Source organism: Rattus rattus, chromosome 13 (genome assembly GCF_011064425.1).
Source record: "Rattus rattus isolate New Zealand chromosome 13, Rrattus_CSIRO_v1, whole genome shotgun sequence".
In the NCBI taxonomy this organism is placed as follows: domain Eukaryota; kingdom Metazoa; phylum Chordata; class Mammalia; order Rodentia; family Muridae; genus Rattus; species Rattus rattus.
This window is the reverse complement of record NC_046166.1, coordinates 70,821,106-70,835,476: the sequence shown is the minus strand read 5'-3', so window position 1 is coordinate 70,835,476 and position 14,371 is coordinate 70,821,106. Positions and strand designations below refer to the sequence as shown.

The window sequence follows — 14,371 nt, the reverse complement described above, 5'->3', positions numbered from 1 at the left end:
CTGGGGCAAGTGTAAAGTGTAAAGGGGCTGGTGTCAGGGAATCTAGAACATGCTGAGTGACTCTGCATAGTGACCAGAAAGTTCCTACTGGAAACAGAGGCGGAAATGAAGATTACACAGAGACGGCTCTGTGGCTGTCTGTCTATCCCAGTGAGCAGCACTCACTGACCAGGAGCCATGGGCACAGGGAGGGAGATGACACACGTCTCCTAGGCAGTTTGCAGTTTCTCATTTGAGATTATTACGTTTCATCTTCCTGTTGAAGTGATGGTGGTGATGGTGTGTCCTGTAGGGACTCCGGGGCCTGGTGCCCATCATAGGTCTGCCATAACCCACCAAACTCAAGGAAACCTGGAGTAAGGGAAGGGCACTGTCCTCCCTGTAGCAGTTGTGGGAGTAGCAAGTTGCTGAGTTTACTGTGGCCTGGTGTGTGGCACTACTGGGATCTGCTTGACCCTGTGCTTGTCCCCTGCTTACACCTGTGCCCGTGTCATGCTGACATCTATATCTTAAAGAGTTCTCTCACTCTTGGGCCACCCTGTGGCACAGAAGAGCTTGGCAGAGACATCCCCAACCCCCAGCACTGAAGCTCACCATTTGGCTAACACTGATAGCTTCTGATTAAACGAACCAGCTGCTTGCTCCCCAACACCCTGTTAGGTACACACCTTCATTGCCGATATAGCTGTGCTGCCCCTGGGTTGTAAAAATATTCCTGCCCCCAGGGGTCAAGCATGTGAGAGTGTGTATGACCCCTTGCGTCAGTCCTGCACTCTGGGCTTGGCGTTGGCTCCCTTCCTGTGGACCCAGCAGCTCTCTCGGTTCTCCCCACTCGTCGCAGCAGTGCCACTCTGAGGTGACCAGGTGGCCCCTACTAGAAGCCGCTCACATGAAGGCTTAAGGGCTTCTATTGGTGCTGTTTCTACGCCCAGGGAGAAAGGCCTTTCCCTAGTAGGACGAAGGACAGACTTGGTGGCATCCCTGTATGGTTGATGTCTGCACAGAATCCTGATGCGTCTCTTCTAGCATGCTTCATGTATCCTGGGCTGATGCCCAGGGCTCCTGCAGGCCGCAGGGCCACAGAAACCCAGTCTCACAGTATGGTTATAGGCACATGTCTTTGATTCAAACTAACCATAAGCAAAGTGCTGGACCCTAGCCTTTTGGTTCTTTGTGAAATAAGCTTTTAAGAAAGTTCTGGGAACATTCCTCAGAGAGGCACAGTTCACAGAGCACAACTGTGCCCAGCTCATGTGGTGTGTGGGGGAACTTTTCTTGTAAAAGGCTTTCCTGAGAGAAAGGGCTCACAGCCACTGAGCTCACATGTATGTCTGTAGTTGAGAAATGTGTTAGCTTTTTAACATGTAACTGTGTCTGTACCTCCCACCATCCTGCCCACCCAAGTTCCCGCTAGAAGGAGGGCAGCCCACAGCTGCTCATCCTCTCTCCTCACTGGTCAGTTGTGAGCAGCTGTGGCTGTGGCCAGAGCCTGGCTGTTGGAGGAGAAGCCGTTGTAGCCTCTGTCTAGTTTGTGCTACCTGCCCACTTCCTCCTTGTCCTGAGGTTAAGCCCTCCCTGATGCTGTCACCTCTGTGTTCTGGTGTCTCCTCTGGCTGTCTCCTGCAGTGTTCTAGCAGCTGTCCCTCAGCTGTGGGCATCTCTGTCACCAGAAGCAGGTTCCCTGAGTGTGTTTTTGAGCAAACAGGCAGAGCAGACCTGGGAGCTATGGGAGGCATATAGTCTCTTCTATAGAAAGCATCCTAGCCAGGGTCCAAGTCTGCACCGTGCATACTGACTCCCGCTGTGCAACCTCTCCCTGCTGGACCTGAAACCTAGTACCCAGCAGGGCCAGTGCCTGGCCAGCAGGACACCAGCACGAGTCATCCTTGACCCAGGCTTAGCCCTTATACTGGCCTGGGGCCATCTGAACCCTTGCGTTCCCTTCAGTAAACTAGTCTCCACATCCTCGGGCTGAGGCCCAGAGGCTGTGGGTTATACTCTCTGGCATCCATGTTCGGGATGAGGGAGGGAGGAGAGGGGAATGGCACAGGTGCTTACGTAGAGTTTGTCTTCACAGATGTTTGGGAACTGGACCTTTGGGACTTTGGTGTTCACTGTGATGGTGTTCACTGTCACACTGAAGGTGAGTCGCTGCTCTGGGCAGGTGCCAGTCATGGCCAGCCTGTCTGCAGCTCTCCGTGAACTCTTGGACTCTTAGGTCCATGCTGACTGGCACCCGCATGCTAGATTCCCTGAGCTGTCTTCTTCAGTTCACATCCAGGTCCCAGAAAGTGAACGCTGCCCCTCACGTGAACCTCAGAATCCCAGAAGATAAGGAAGAGCTGAGTGTTCACAAAGGGAGGAATTGACACTCCCTATGGATCCAGAGCCCTAGCCGCAATAGGATTAAATCAGCTCTGTTTACATGAACTAATGTATTTTTAAAAATTTAAAATATTTGTTTTATTTTACTTATTATGTGTGGGAATATTTTGTGTACATGTATACATGTCAGTATACCACATGGGTTCCTAGTGCTCTTAGGCCCCCTGGGACTAAAGTTAAAGTTGTGCACTAACATATGGGTGCTAGGAATTGAACTCAAGTCCTCTGGAAGAACAGCCAGTGCTCTTAATCACTAAGCCATCTCTCCAGCCCCCAAAATTCAGTTTTTTTAAGTCACGTTAGATTCTGTAAAGAACCTCATTATGAAAGTCCCCAAACCTGTTACACTGGGTCTTTAATAGTATGCACACTTCTCATATTGCCTTCTTAGATAGCAGCGTGTCAGCATGAATGATACTTCATGATTGTACACACACACACACACACTCACACACAGACACACACATAGACATACACACTCACATGCACACACAGACATGCACACACAGAACACACACATAGACATGCACACATACACACACACTCACACACATAGACATGCATACACACAGCACACACACATGCACACACAGACACACACACTTACACACACACAGATATATATACTCACACACACACAGACATGCACACTCACACACACACACAGGACACACAGACATATATACTCACACACACTCACACTCACTCACACACATGCTCCAGCTCTCTCCTCCTGAGGAAACTTGGGTTTCCCCGTGTGGTGTGATTCTCTTGTGAGCTCTTGCAGGCACTGTGCCATTGTGTCAGTTTTGATCACTTCTCATGGTTTTCTGACCCTCCTTTTGGCACGCTTGGACGACGGCAGTGTTCACACCTCCTTCTCTTGTAGCTCGCACTGGACACGCATTACTGGACTTGGATAAACCACTTTGTCATCTGGGGGTCGCTGCTGTTCTACATCGTCTTCTCCCTGCTCTGGGGAGGGATTATCTGGTGAGAACCCTTAGCCCCTATGTGGCCCTAACTGCCCTACTCCCTGCACAGCTTTCAGCCTCCTGCACTGGAGTTGCTGTCAGAACATCCATGTCCCTGGTGTCACAGTGCGTGTTTTGGAGCTCCAGCAGACAAGTGTTTCATAGTGACTGAGTGAACAACCGGTGTGGTTCCAGGGCTGAGCTTTGTCTCCCCCTCTGATGCTGCTACACGGACCCAAACTCAGGACCTCAGTTCAGCTTCATTACCCACCTCAAAGTGCCACGTAGGGACCTGGTTTGCTTTCCATGTGTGTTCTTGGGGGACACTTTCCACCTACAGCCGTCCCATATAGTGTGGGGCAGGACCGTATGGCCCATAGTACTGTGACGTGCTCAAAGGACTTGAGCATCTTAAACTCCCATCAAACCCCAACTCCTGAAGGATGCAGTGTCCCCTTTAGCTGAGTGACACCTGTGACCTGAGAGCCCAAACCAGAGAGTAGTGGGAGAGGCAGCCGCACAAGAGTTTGGCCCGACTACATCATGCTCTGCTTGGGTAGGCTGACCGTGCCCTAGGCCTGGACAGGCTGTAAGGCCCAATCAGAGTTCTCCTCACTCCGAATCACAGTCCCTGTGGAGGAGCAGCTTTAGACAAGACCATCCTAGCCTCTTCCTCCCTGGCATTCAACCGGGGAACCTTTGTGAAGGCAGAGAATGCTTTAGACATGAATGCTTTAGGTGTCTTCCAGCCACCACTCCCTAACAAGAAATCCAAAGCTGGTGGCTTGGTCAGGCCCTGGCAGCACTGAGGTGGCACCTGTGGGGAGGGCTGTGGCGTCGCTCCTGGCCAGGCAGGGGCTCACCAGTGTCTTCCCTGTCTAACCAGGCCGTTCCTCAGCTACCAGCGGATGTACTATGTGTTCATATACATGCTGTCCAGCGGGCCTGCCTGGTTGGGCATCATATTGCTTGTCACAGTCGGCCTCCTCCCTGATGTCCTCAAGAAGGTCCTGTGCAGGCAGTTGTGGCCCACGGCAACGGAGAGAACTCAGGTAAGGAGTCTGCCTAGCCAGGCCAGCCTCTTTCCTCTGTCTTATGACTGGGAAGTTACTAAGAGATATCTCAAAAAGTCTGGGCACCATAGAACTCGCCAGCCCACACCTTAGTCTTTAGTTCTGCAATGACACGTTTTAAGTGTTCGAACTATCGGTAAAACTCAAGATGAACAATGTTTAATTTGTTCTTTAGACCAAAACAGTTATCTGAACTAAGACGAGAACAAAGATAAATAGAAAATAAGTTATTTTCTGTAAAGCCACAGAAAACATAATTGTTCCTCTGATCATTGAACTGTAGTCTCGTCTGGTGCCCAGTGATATAGGTACCCACTTAGCATGTGCAAGACCCTGGGTTCCTTCCCTAACTCTGGGAGGGAAAAAAGATTGAAGTTGTGCCACTTTTAAGGGTGTTGAATTTGGCTCAAATTCACCTCTGCAAGAGTAAGTGGTGGGTATGGGGAACTGTTTCCCACCTCCCAAGCCGGCCATCAAGCTGAACCCTCAGCAGGACCCTGTGACTGGGGCAGAGCACGAGACTGTCTCTGTGGCCTGCCTGGAAGTTCATGAAGACGCAGATTTTCCACTTTGCCCGTGAGTCTTAATCTCCATGAGGCAGGGCTGTGGGATCTATATTTCCAGCAACTTCCTCATAACTTGTGGTGCTACAGCTTGAGCACACAGGGCCCCTGTGCTCAGAGGACTGGGCTTCTGCAGAGGGAGAGAGCTGGAAGGAGCCAAGGCGGGCTTAGGTTCCCTCTAACCCGGATGAGCCTACCACCCTTGGATGGAACTGGAGTCTAGAATGAAGAGCTGACCATGTTTGGGGTAGGAAGCAGAAGGCCCTGCCTGGGCGCTGGTGTGGCTCCACCCCAGTATTCCCACCTCAGTTCTTTCTACTCTGTGCCTCCTGCAATGTTTGATAAAATCTGTTGTTAGAACTCGTACCCGAGCCTTCAGTCAGGGAGTGGACATGGTCACTCTTCTGTTAACGGTCCCAAGTCAGTGCTTCTCAACAAACGACAAAAGGCAGCACTGGCTGCAGAGCCTGGGACCCTCAGTTCACAGCATGGAAGTCCTGCCCCTGATCACCCCACACACAGAGCTGTCAGTGCTTACTATCCGGTCTCCCTCTGTGGGAGTAGCACTCCTCCCGGAGCCAGCAGCCCAGCCTGTGGGGGCGGGGAAGCTGCTCACCGCTGTCTTCCACACACCAGCCTTGGCAGGCTCGTCAGCTGTGCAGTCTGAGGCTGACATGCACGTTCCCAGCACAGACTCAGTGGGCACACGGTTGTGAGCATCCCTGTACCCAGGGTTACAGTGGACATGGTGTCCCAATGGTGTCCCACTACTAGGGACACTGGATGTGTGTGCTCGTTGGCTGCCTCGGGCAGAGAGGCTGTGATCATGACAGCACCCCATGTATTAGTTGGGAAACGCTCAGTTGCTGTGGGGAGACTCACCCCAGCCGCAGTGCAGGACATGTAGAGCTAGGAAGAGCCAGGTCTGGGCCCGGGCAGGGAGGAGCAGGCAGTGGGTTCTGGCCTGGCAGCACCGGAAGCCAGGGCAGTGGTGTTACTGTGTGCCAGGATGTTCTCCTATAACCAACTTACCTCTTGTCTCTCTCTCCTGCCTCCCTTACCGTCCACTGCTTTGCCTAAATAACCCCTCCCTGTTCACCCGCTCCGTGTGCGTGCGTGGGCTCCGGACTGCGGCCTGCAGGCCAGGAACAAGTGCCTTTCTGTTGAGCAGCCCACCGTCTTTATGCTCTCGCAGACCGCCAGTGGTCTGAGTTTCTGACCAACAGGTGACCATCTCCGCTTCTCGCATGTTGGGGTGATGGCCGCAGGACCAGGTGGACAGGACTTAGTGTTGAGGCCCACCACACTCTGGTACTGTCAGTCAGGTAACATGGTGACCACCGCCACCTGTGAGGGTGCACTAATGATGGGCTTTGTCTTCCTCCAACAGCTCACGGCAGCCCCCCGTGTCCATCACGGGGGGCAGGGCCTTCAGCATTACTTGGCCCAGGTGGCTCAGCCCCTAAGCACCTGACAGTCAGTCAGACTACACACAGTCAATCCAGCTTGAGCAAGGCGACTCCAGCATGGCCGTTTGCCACAGCCGTGGTAGAGACGGAGACTTCTTCCCACATGTCCACCCTGAGAGCTCTGTGAGGTGGGGTCACACTAACAGTGACCTCTACTTACCAATTCCTGTTCTACTTTTCAAAATAAAGACCTGTTTTTAGAAAACTCTGTGATGTGCTGCTTTTAACGCCCCTGTGGCAGCACGGATCTCCACCCACTGTGGCAGCACAGAACTCCACCCTAGGGCCCTTCCTTTTCCCCCTGGTGGCTGCTATAGCCAGGATCTGCTCCTCAGCCACATAATCAGGAGACAGACAACAGCATCATGTCGTGCTGTGGTATTTTGGCTGGCTCTCCCTGTGCCCCAATATGACATCCACATGTGCTCCTTCAGTGAGGCTCGGAGAATGACCTACATGGGACTCCTGCCTCACCGGGGCTCCTGCTTAAAAAACACCCAAAGCAGGAAAAGAAAGGCAGTTGCCTCCTATCCAATACCTTAAACACCATATGTAACAAGATGATACATTTTGAAATACTCACAACCAAATGTCTCTAAGTTAGTGCGTAAGAATAGAATCTGTTAGAATAAATTCCATCATTCCAGCTGCCGTTTACACTCTTGAGAACATTTTGGAGGAAGTTTTTCGGGAGACTAAAATGTCACAAGTACTTGGTAAACACTGCATAGACCAGCTCAGCCTGCACCCCTGTTCCCTGGGATGACACTTGTTAAGCACCGAGGCTCTTGGACCGGTGCAGAAGCAGACTCCACCGCTGGTGAGGTGCACTGGGGTCCAGTCTCCTGTAGCCTGAGTCTCAGCCCCAGGTGTCACAGCAGGCCACACATGTACATAGCAGGCCACACACACACACATGTGCACAGGCCCTGTCACTGCACTTCAGGCACAGCAGATAGACACACTGCACTGCAAAGCAAAGCTTTGGAGGAATAAACATCCCACAGGCCTCAGCGGGGCAGATTGACATCAGTTTCCTGGGGTTCGGGTTCAGCCTGTTCCCAGTACAAGGCAAGTGTGACGGACACTGGGCATGTTATATATGCACGCGTGCTCGCATATATAACATAGTGCGCACCTCTGCACGGTCTCTGCGTCCACACACTTGCAGCAGCCTGCCTGCCCACCCCTGTGCCTGTGTGGGCAGCACCACCATCCTCTGGCTTCTCACTGGACAGTTCTGCCTTCTCTTCTGCCATCCGGCCCTGCACTCCTTCAACTCTGAAAGCTCCCCCATTCCTCGGCGCTGAGGGACTGGTGAATGAGGATTGGAAATGTCTAAAGGCTATGCCACGCCAGGCCAGGAGCCAGCAGCCTTCAGGACGTGGCCTGTGAATGTCCGTCTTCCAGGCAGAAAGTCAGAGTCAGTGGCTCTGCAGAGGAACCAGCACACAGGGCCCTGTGGCAGGATGCAGTTTTACAGTTCTGGACGCAACCTCTCTGTTGGGAGCAGGAACTTGTTAGGATTTCCAGCTGGTGGCCCCCTCGTGTGGTGCTGCAGCATGCCCTTTGACCTTGCCACTTCTTCTCTGGGTGCAGCCTTCTTCAAATGAACCTGTTCAGGGTCGTCTGTTCCCCTCCAGGGGTCTTTGTGCACGCTGTGGACAGGTAACCCCTGAAGCCGGCTCTGCCTTTCTTGATGGCCTCGTGACGGATGCGTGCAAACCTTGCCTGCCCTGGCTGAGTGTGGGGATGGCATAGGTCAGTGTAGGTGTGGCCCTGGGCCACAGCAGCCAGGGCACACGTCCTGGCCTCCTTCCCCAGCCTCTGTGCAGACAGCAGCTCAGTGTCTTTCCTCATCCTTGCAGCAGAGCGCCAGACTCAAAGCATTGGCCGATGCCACTCCGAACACCGACAGGCCCCTGCTGAAGGACTTCTTACCGCAGCCAAGACGTGTCTAGCCCCACGCTAGGTAACAGTATGGCTGCCTGCTGGGCACCAGGCCAGTGTGCTGTGACTCTCAGACTGTTCTTCCTCCAAAGTTTTGCTGTGTTGTTGGTTTTTCAATGAGTGGTTTGCTTTGAAAACAAACTATACCATTTTTACACATGCACACACATACATACACATGCACACACATACACGGGTAAGTAGTACCTGCGAGTGAGCTAAGCACATAGGGGAAATGTTATAACACATGTCCAGTGTTGCCTGACAAGCTGGCCCCTGTCCTTGTGACAGACACAGCTTCACTTAAAAGCCACTGGGGAGAATCCTGCCTGGGCATTGGAAGTAAAATCTCACACAACAGCACGGGACATGAGCCCAGGGAGTCTCTGGCTGAAACCATAGCTAAGCACACAACCGTGTCTGGACAGCCCTGGGGCTCTGAGGCCCCTACAGTATTTGTGATCCAGCCTCATCTAGTGATGCTCACCAGAAGACAGTGTAATGGGAGATTGTCACCCAGGAGAGCAGATCCACACTGCAGCCTCTTTGTCCCTCCCTCCTGGCTGCCAGCTGCTGTTTGTGCAAGCTGTGTCTGTCTTAAGGGGCAGCACCAGCCACTTCCGTTCACTGTAAGCTGAGGGCATGATAGCTTGATGTGGTCAGCATGACATTGACCTAGGTCCCATCGGGCTAGGACATGCTAGTCCGCACAGGTGAGTCCTGGCTTCTTCCTGGGGTAGTGCTAGAACCCTAGTTCAAGGATGTCTGGGGCCTTTGATCACTGCATGTGCAAGTAGTGACAGGGAAGATGCACAGTGTGTTTAACACTTTGCCCCCCGTCCTCCTATGTTGTCACCTATGTCAGCCATGTGGGGTGGCCCCTCTGTTGGCACTACAACATAGTATTGATCTCCAGACCTGAAGGCACATTGCCTCTGGGCCCAGTTCCCATGGGTCGGGCCCACTCACCTGCCCCTCAGGATGAGATAGTGGTCCAAGGTAGGCTAGCAAAGCTACAGGTCTTAACGTTGGTTTTAGGGGCTCCTCAGAGAGATTCTGTGACTGACGGTGGGCCTTCTGTTCTTTTGGCAGACTGTACAGCTCCGGGACAGCATTTCAGAATTCACCCCTCTGGCCTCTCTGCAGAGCCGGGGTGCTCAGGGCACCAGACTCTTGGCTGCCCAATGCAGCTCCCCCTCTGGGAGAGTTGTATGCTCCAGGTGGGAGAGCGAAGAGTATCCTGTGCTCCCTACTCACCCAGGCCTTCCCCACAAGGCGAGGTATGGGTGCTGTAGGCCCAGCCTGGAGACACCCACTTGATGGACAGACAACCCCTCTGTCCCCACCTCTGAAAGAGCTCTGTTCCTGGGCACCTGCGTGTGCCTGCGCCTGTCCCACCCTTCATCCTCAGGGAGGGGAGGGTGGGGTCACAGGTTGCCCACTTAAGCACAGCACACTGCAATCTGGACCGTGTGTGACCTAGACCTGGTGACCGTACGTCCGTATGTCCAGTTGGGCTGTGGACAAGGACATTATGCTTGGCCTCATCTTAAGCCTTGCCAGCCTGAGCATCCACCCTGCTGCTGCTGCTGCTGCTGCTGCTGCTGCTGCTGCTGCTGCTGCTGCTGTCACTTCTGCTGTCTCTTGAGAAGAAGACCCTATCCCTTCGTCTGCAGCCCTGTGCACAGCACATGGCGTTCAGCTCACACTATATCCCGATGTTCCCAACCCAGTGTTTCCTGTGTAAACCATGCACACTTCCCACCGGGGAAGTGGCTGTGTCAGACACTAAGTGGTGTGTCTCCTGGACCTGTGGCCTCGCTGTGCTTACGTTCACTGTCCCCTCACAAAGCCGTCTTTCTAGATCATGTCTGAGTCAGTTTGCTGAGATGCTGACCCTACACATGGGAGCTTTTGAAGATGTCAGCCTCCCCTTCCTGTCACCGCTTGCCTGTGGAAGATGACATTTATTTATGTGAATAAGTCACGCGGTTAGCCAAGTCTCTCAGGAGTGTAGTGATTTCCGTCCCATTCTGGAATTATGTCAGTTACCTATTGGAAAACATTTGTTTCATGGGTGCTGGGAAAGGTGGAGGTTTGGGGGTGCCTAGGCAGGCAGGTATTTATCTCGCCCAGAGGTGAGTCCCGATAACCAAGCTGTCTGGGGCTACTGTGGATTCGTTTGTTCTAGTCTGCTGCTCAGCCTGCCTCCCACTGGTGTCACGCAAGTTCCATCCAGGGCTTCACCTGGAGCCGACAGGCCGTCAGGAGGCCACTGTACTCTGTGGCCACTGTGAATCTCTGCTGCTGCCCGCACTGGCGGTTCTGTTCTCAGCAAAGCACCCAACAGCGCTATAACGGGCCTGACTCAAGATGTTTTAGTGTGATGTGGCCTTTCAGAAAGTGCCAGGCAGAGCCTGGGAGCAGTGTCCCCACTCCTGTGGAGTCATGTGGTGGGCCTGGAGCCATCATGAGGGTCTCTGGCACTTGAGAGCCTGTGTTCTGGGAAGCACAAATTTTATACCATGATTATACAAGGTTTCCCTGTAAACCGTGTGCTTGAACTGGGGACCAGCCAGCAGTAGGAACAGTTGTTGCACCTGGCAGTTGAGGGAGGTTGGGGGAACATAAACGCCACACCAAAGATGGGGAGGGGGTGGCCTTGAGCTTCGACCAGACAGAGGGCGTCCAGCTCCGCTGAGGGCTGTCTGTGCCTCCACACCCTCATGCCCGTTCACCCACCTGTCACCGTGTGTCAGAGGCCTGGAGCCCCGGTCCTCAGTAGCCCTTAGTGTGTGTGTTTTTACAGACCTTTTAAGAACCCAGATGGGTTCAAATATAATACCTGTGGGGAGGGGCGGATTCTCTCTGTGTTTAGTTAACAAATTATTTGTAATGTATTTTTTTAGGGATCTTAAAATTACCTTTGCACTAAAGTATTTTCATAGCTGTTTCTATATCTTACTCATTCGTTGATGTACCTTCTGATTTTTAAATATTTTTAAAGCTTTCACATTTTAAGTTGAAGAGTTTTGGCCACTGTAAATGCTGGTGAGTGTTTCAGCAGAATGTTTCCTCTCTGGCAGGGACCTCCCTGATTCCCCTGTGTGCCTCTCTCTCTCTCAGTTTCCAGAGACTGACGAGCTGAGGCGAGCTGAGGGCGAACCGTTCCTCTGCTTGCTTCACCGCAGTTCTTTGTCACTTCATGGTTTCTATTTTGTTTTTATCTTCATCCTTCAGCCTTAAACAATGTTCTTCGTTCAGGCTCTTCATGCGGCCCTCGCTGGGTGTGGGGGACACTCTCCTGCACCACCCCCCAGTAGCTGAAGTTTACATAGGAACATCCCAGACTGTGTGCACACTCCAGTGTCCTGTAAAATTGTGCTTAGGAAATTACCTAATGAAGTTGCCTGGGACTTTGAAATAGACCTGGGCACCGGTGAAACACAGAGACAGAGACCAAACACACATGCGGAAGATCGTCCCCTCACCTCACAGTGGCTACTGTTTACTTTTCTTAAAGCAAGGAACGTCAACTCAAATTAAGCGTCTTTTTCTTAACTCTGTTGCATAAATGAGCATCCGTGGCTTACTACATTGGCCGGAATTCATGGCTCTGCCCCCTATGAGCAATTCATCTCACATACGTTCAAGGAGCCCTGGCTTCACGTGTTCTCTTTCTTTCTGCTCCACACACACTCGTGCCATGTACACGCGTGTATACCCGTATACACATGTGCATACACAAACACACATGTGCATTCTTCTTCAAGACCATGTACCAGCCTGCCCTCTGACAGCCCTGTGCAGAGATGTTGCCCTCTGGACTGTCAGGCTCCTTACACACACACACACACACACACACACACACACACACACACGAAGAGTGCTTGGGCTGTGCTCACATGTGGGCTGTGTAAGAGCTGTGCTGGACTGAGCGCTCCCCTCCCAGTCAGGACCTCCCCTTGCTGCCTCAGTCCAGCAAGCAGGATTCAGGCTAACGAAAGCTGCATACCATCCTGAGTACAGGTGCCTGCCCCTGCCACACACTAGCTAGGAAAGCCTGTCCCCAAATCCCAGCGATCCATTCCTGAGTACAAGCAGACCAAAGGCCCCACCCAGGGGGATGGCGCAGCCAAAGCTAGAACAAGGTAACCGAGTGTTCATCTGAGCACATTTCCCAGGGTCAGTGGCTGAAAGTCGTGAGTGCCATTGTGGCCACCCAGGTTGTTAAGCATCACCCAGGTGTCTGGTGTCTGGAGGAAGCTCCAGCCTGGGTCTCTGAACCCCCAAGTTCAAGGCATATCTGCACCGACTGGTACTGGACCCACCCATCCACACGTCACCTTAGTGTCACTTATTGGCAACGCCATAGAACAGCGGGCCCTTGCATTCTACATTTCTTTTGGAAGTTACCCATTCATGAGTAAAAACAGGAAAATGTCACTTGGTGAATGCAATCTTTTTGTTTTAAAACCTAGAAGACGGGTGAATGGGAAGGGGAGTGGTTCTGATACTGTGTCTGAACAAAGCTTTAATGAAGATATGTATGTTGGAAGTATTATGAAAGTGTGATTCTAATTTTGCAGAAAAATGTCTATCAATTTATATAGCTTTATTTTTTACCTTATCAAGAGATACAGAATTTTAATATGCATATATTGTCTGACTTAGAATCATGTGTGTCTGCATTACCACTTAAAATGTTCATCTAGTATGTAATGTATGAATAAGAGAGAATCGGAGATGTATTTAACATGAATGGTTATCTGTAGCTGTCGTTATAAGTACTGGGATTTATTTTAAATTATCAAATATAGCAAGCACATTAAACGTCATTCTCCAACACTAATGTTTAACTGAGAGCCCAGTAACCTGCTTTGAAAAATTAAATTGTGAATTAAACCAGATCAGACATCTCATGAGGTTTACTTGTGCTGCTGATTTGCCTCTGATTTCTGTAGGCAATCCTGGTACACGGGGCCTTTCTGTAGGAAACTCCTGTTCACTCCCAATAACTGAAAAGATGCTCTGTTTTCTTCCCAGTGTGTGTGGTAGCGCATAGGCTGCACACACACTTTCTGCTAACAGAAACCATGGTTAACACTCCAGACACGTGTGTGTTTTTCAGGGCAGGGGCTCACAGTGTGGGCGTTACTGAAGGAGGCAGAGTAAAGCTGTGGTGAGCACCACACCTCACTTCTATAGCTTAGCGTTTCAGGACCCTCTGAAGCCGGAACGCAAAACCACACTGACAGCCCTGGCCAAAAGCCATACACCCGTGAGTCTACCCAGGACAAGAAGCAGCATCAGAACCCCCAGGATCCTAAGGCTTGCTCACTAGGCCCTCTAATCTTGGGTCCCACCTCAGGGACCCCTCCTCCCCTGTATCTTCTGCCAAACTTGGGGCTCAGCAACCTCAGTATCACTATGGGGCTTTTAACTGCCCCATGCTCTTCCAGTTGAGGCAGATTCTGCCTGCTATGTGGGGAGCCTCAAGAAAGCCCGAGTCTATACTGGCCCTGCCACCCTCTGCAGCTGGATGTCCCAGATGCTGGCACCTGCACAGACCATATGAACACTGGGCTCCTCTCCTGAGCACCAAGGTCCAGCTCGTGCCTGAGCTTTCAGAGTATATCTCCTCAGAGCTGAGTGGAATGAAAGGCCACTTCATTCACTTGAGTGGTGTCTTATTAGTGCGATCTTCAGGCTTTGGTTTGATGTGTTGATGGTCAATTCCTCCTGGCCATCTGAGTGATTCACACCACACAGTTCAATCCTGAACTTTGGGACTCTCCCTTTGGAGCAGCCTGGCCATACCTGTGTGTTTGTGGACCGGAGAGAGAACCTGAGAAGCTTTGCAGAACTGACTGCCCAAAATCCAAATAGGCACTCACTGCCCTGGCAAAATGAGCCTAGCATGTTGATTCTCTGACTAGAAGGCAAATCAGGGATGT

General features: G+C 51.9%; 1 protein-coding gene across 1 annotated transcript in view; it reads left to right on the top strand.

Annotated features, from left to right (window-relative positions):
• Window positions 1-13,336, top strand: part of Atp11a (ATPase phospholipid transporting 11A) — a 113,496-nt gene extending 100,160 nt beyond the window's left edge. Inside the window, exons 26-30 of the mRNA XM_032919443.1 lie at window positions 2,078-2,143; window positions 3,275-3,378; window positions 4,246-4,411; window positions 8,333-8,436; window positions 9,507-13,336. Of these exons, the coding sequence (XP_032775334.1) occupies window positions 2,078-2,143; window positions 3,275-3,378; window positions 4,246-4,411; window positions 8,333-8,425 (429 nt within the window). The 3' untranslated portion in view covers window positions 8,426-8,436; window positions 9,507-13,336. The remainder of the gene's footprint in view (window positions 1-2,077; window positions 2,144-3,274; window positions 3,379-4,245; window positions 4,412-8,332; window positions 8,437-9,506) is intronic.
• The last annotated feature ends 1,035 nt before the right edge of the window (window positions 13,337-14,371 follow it).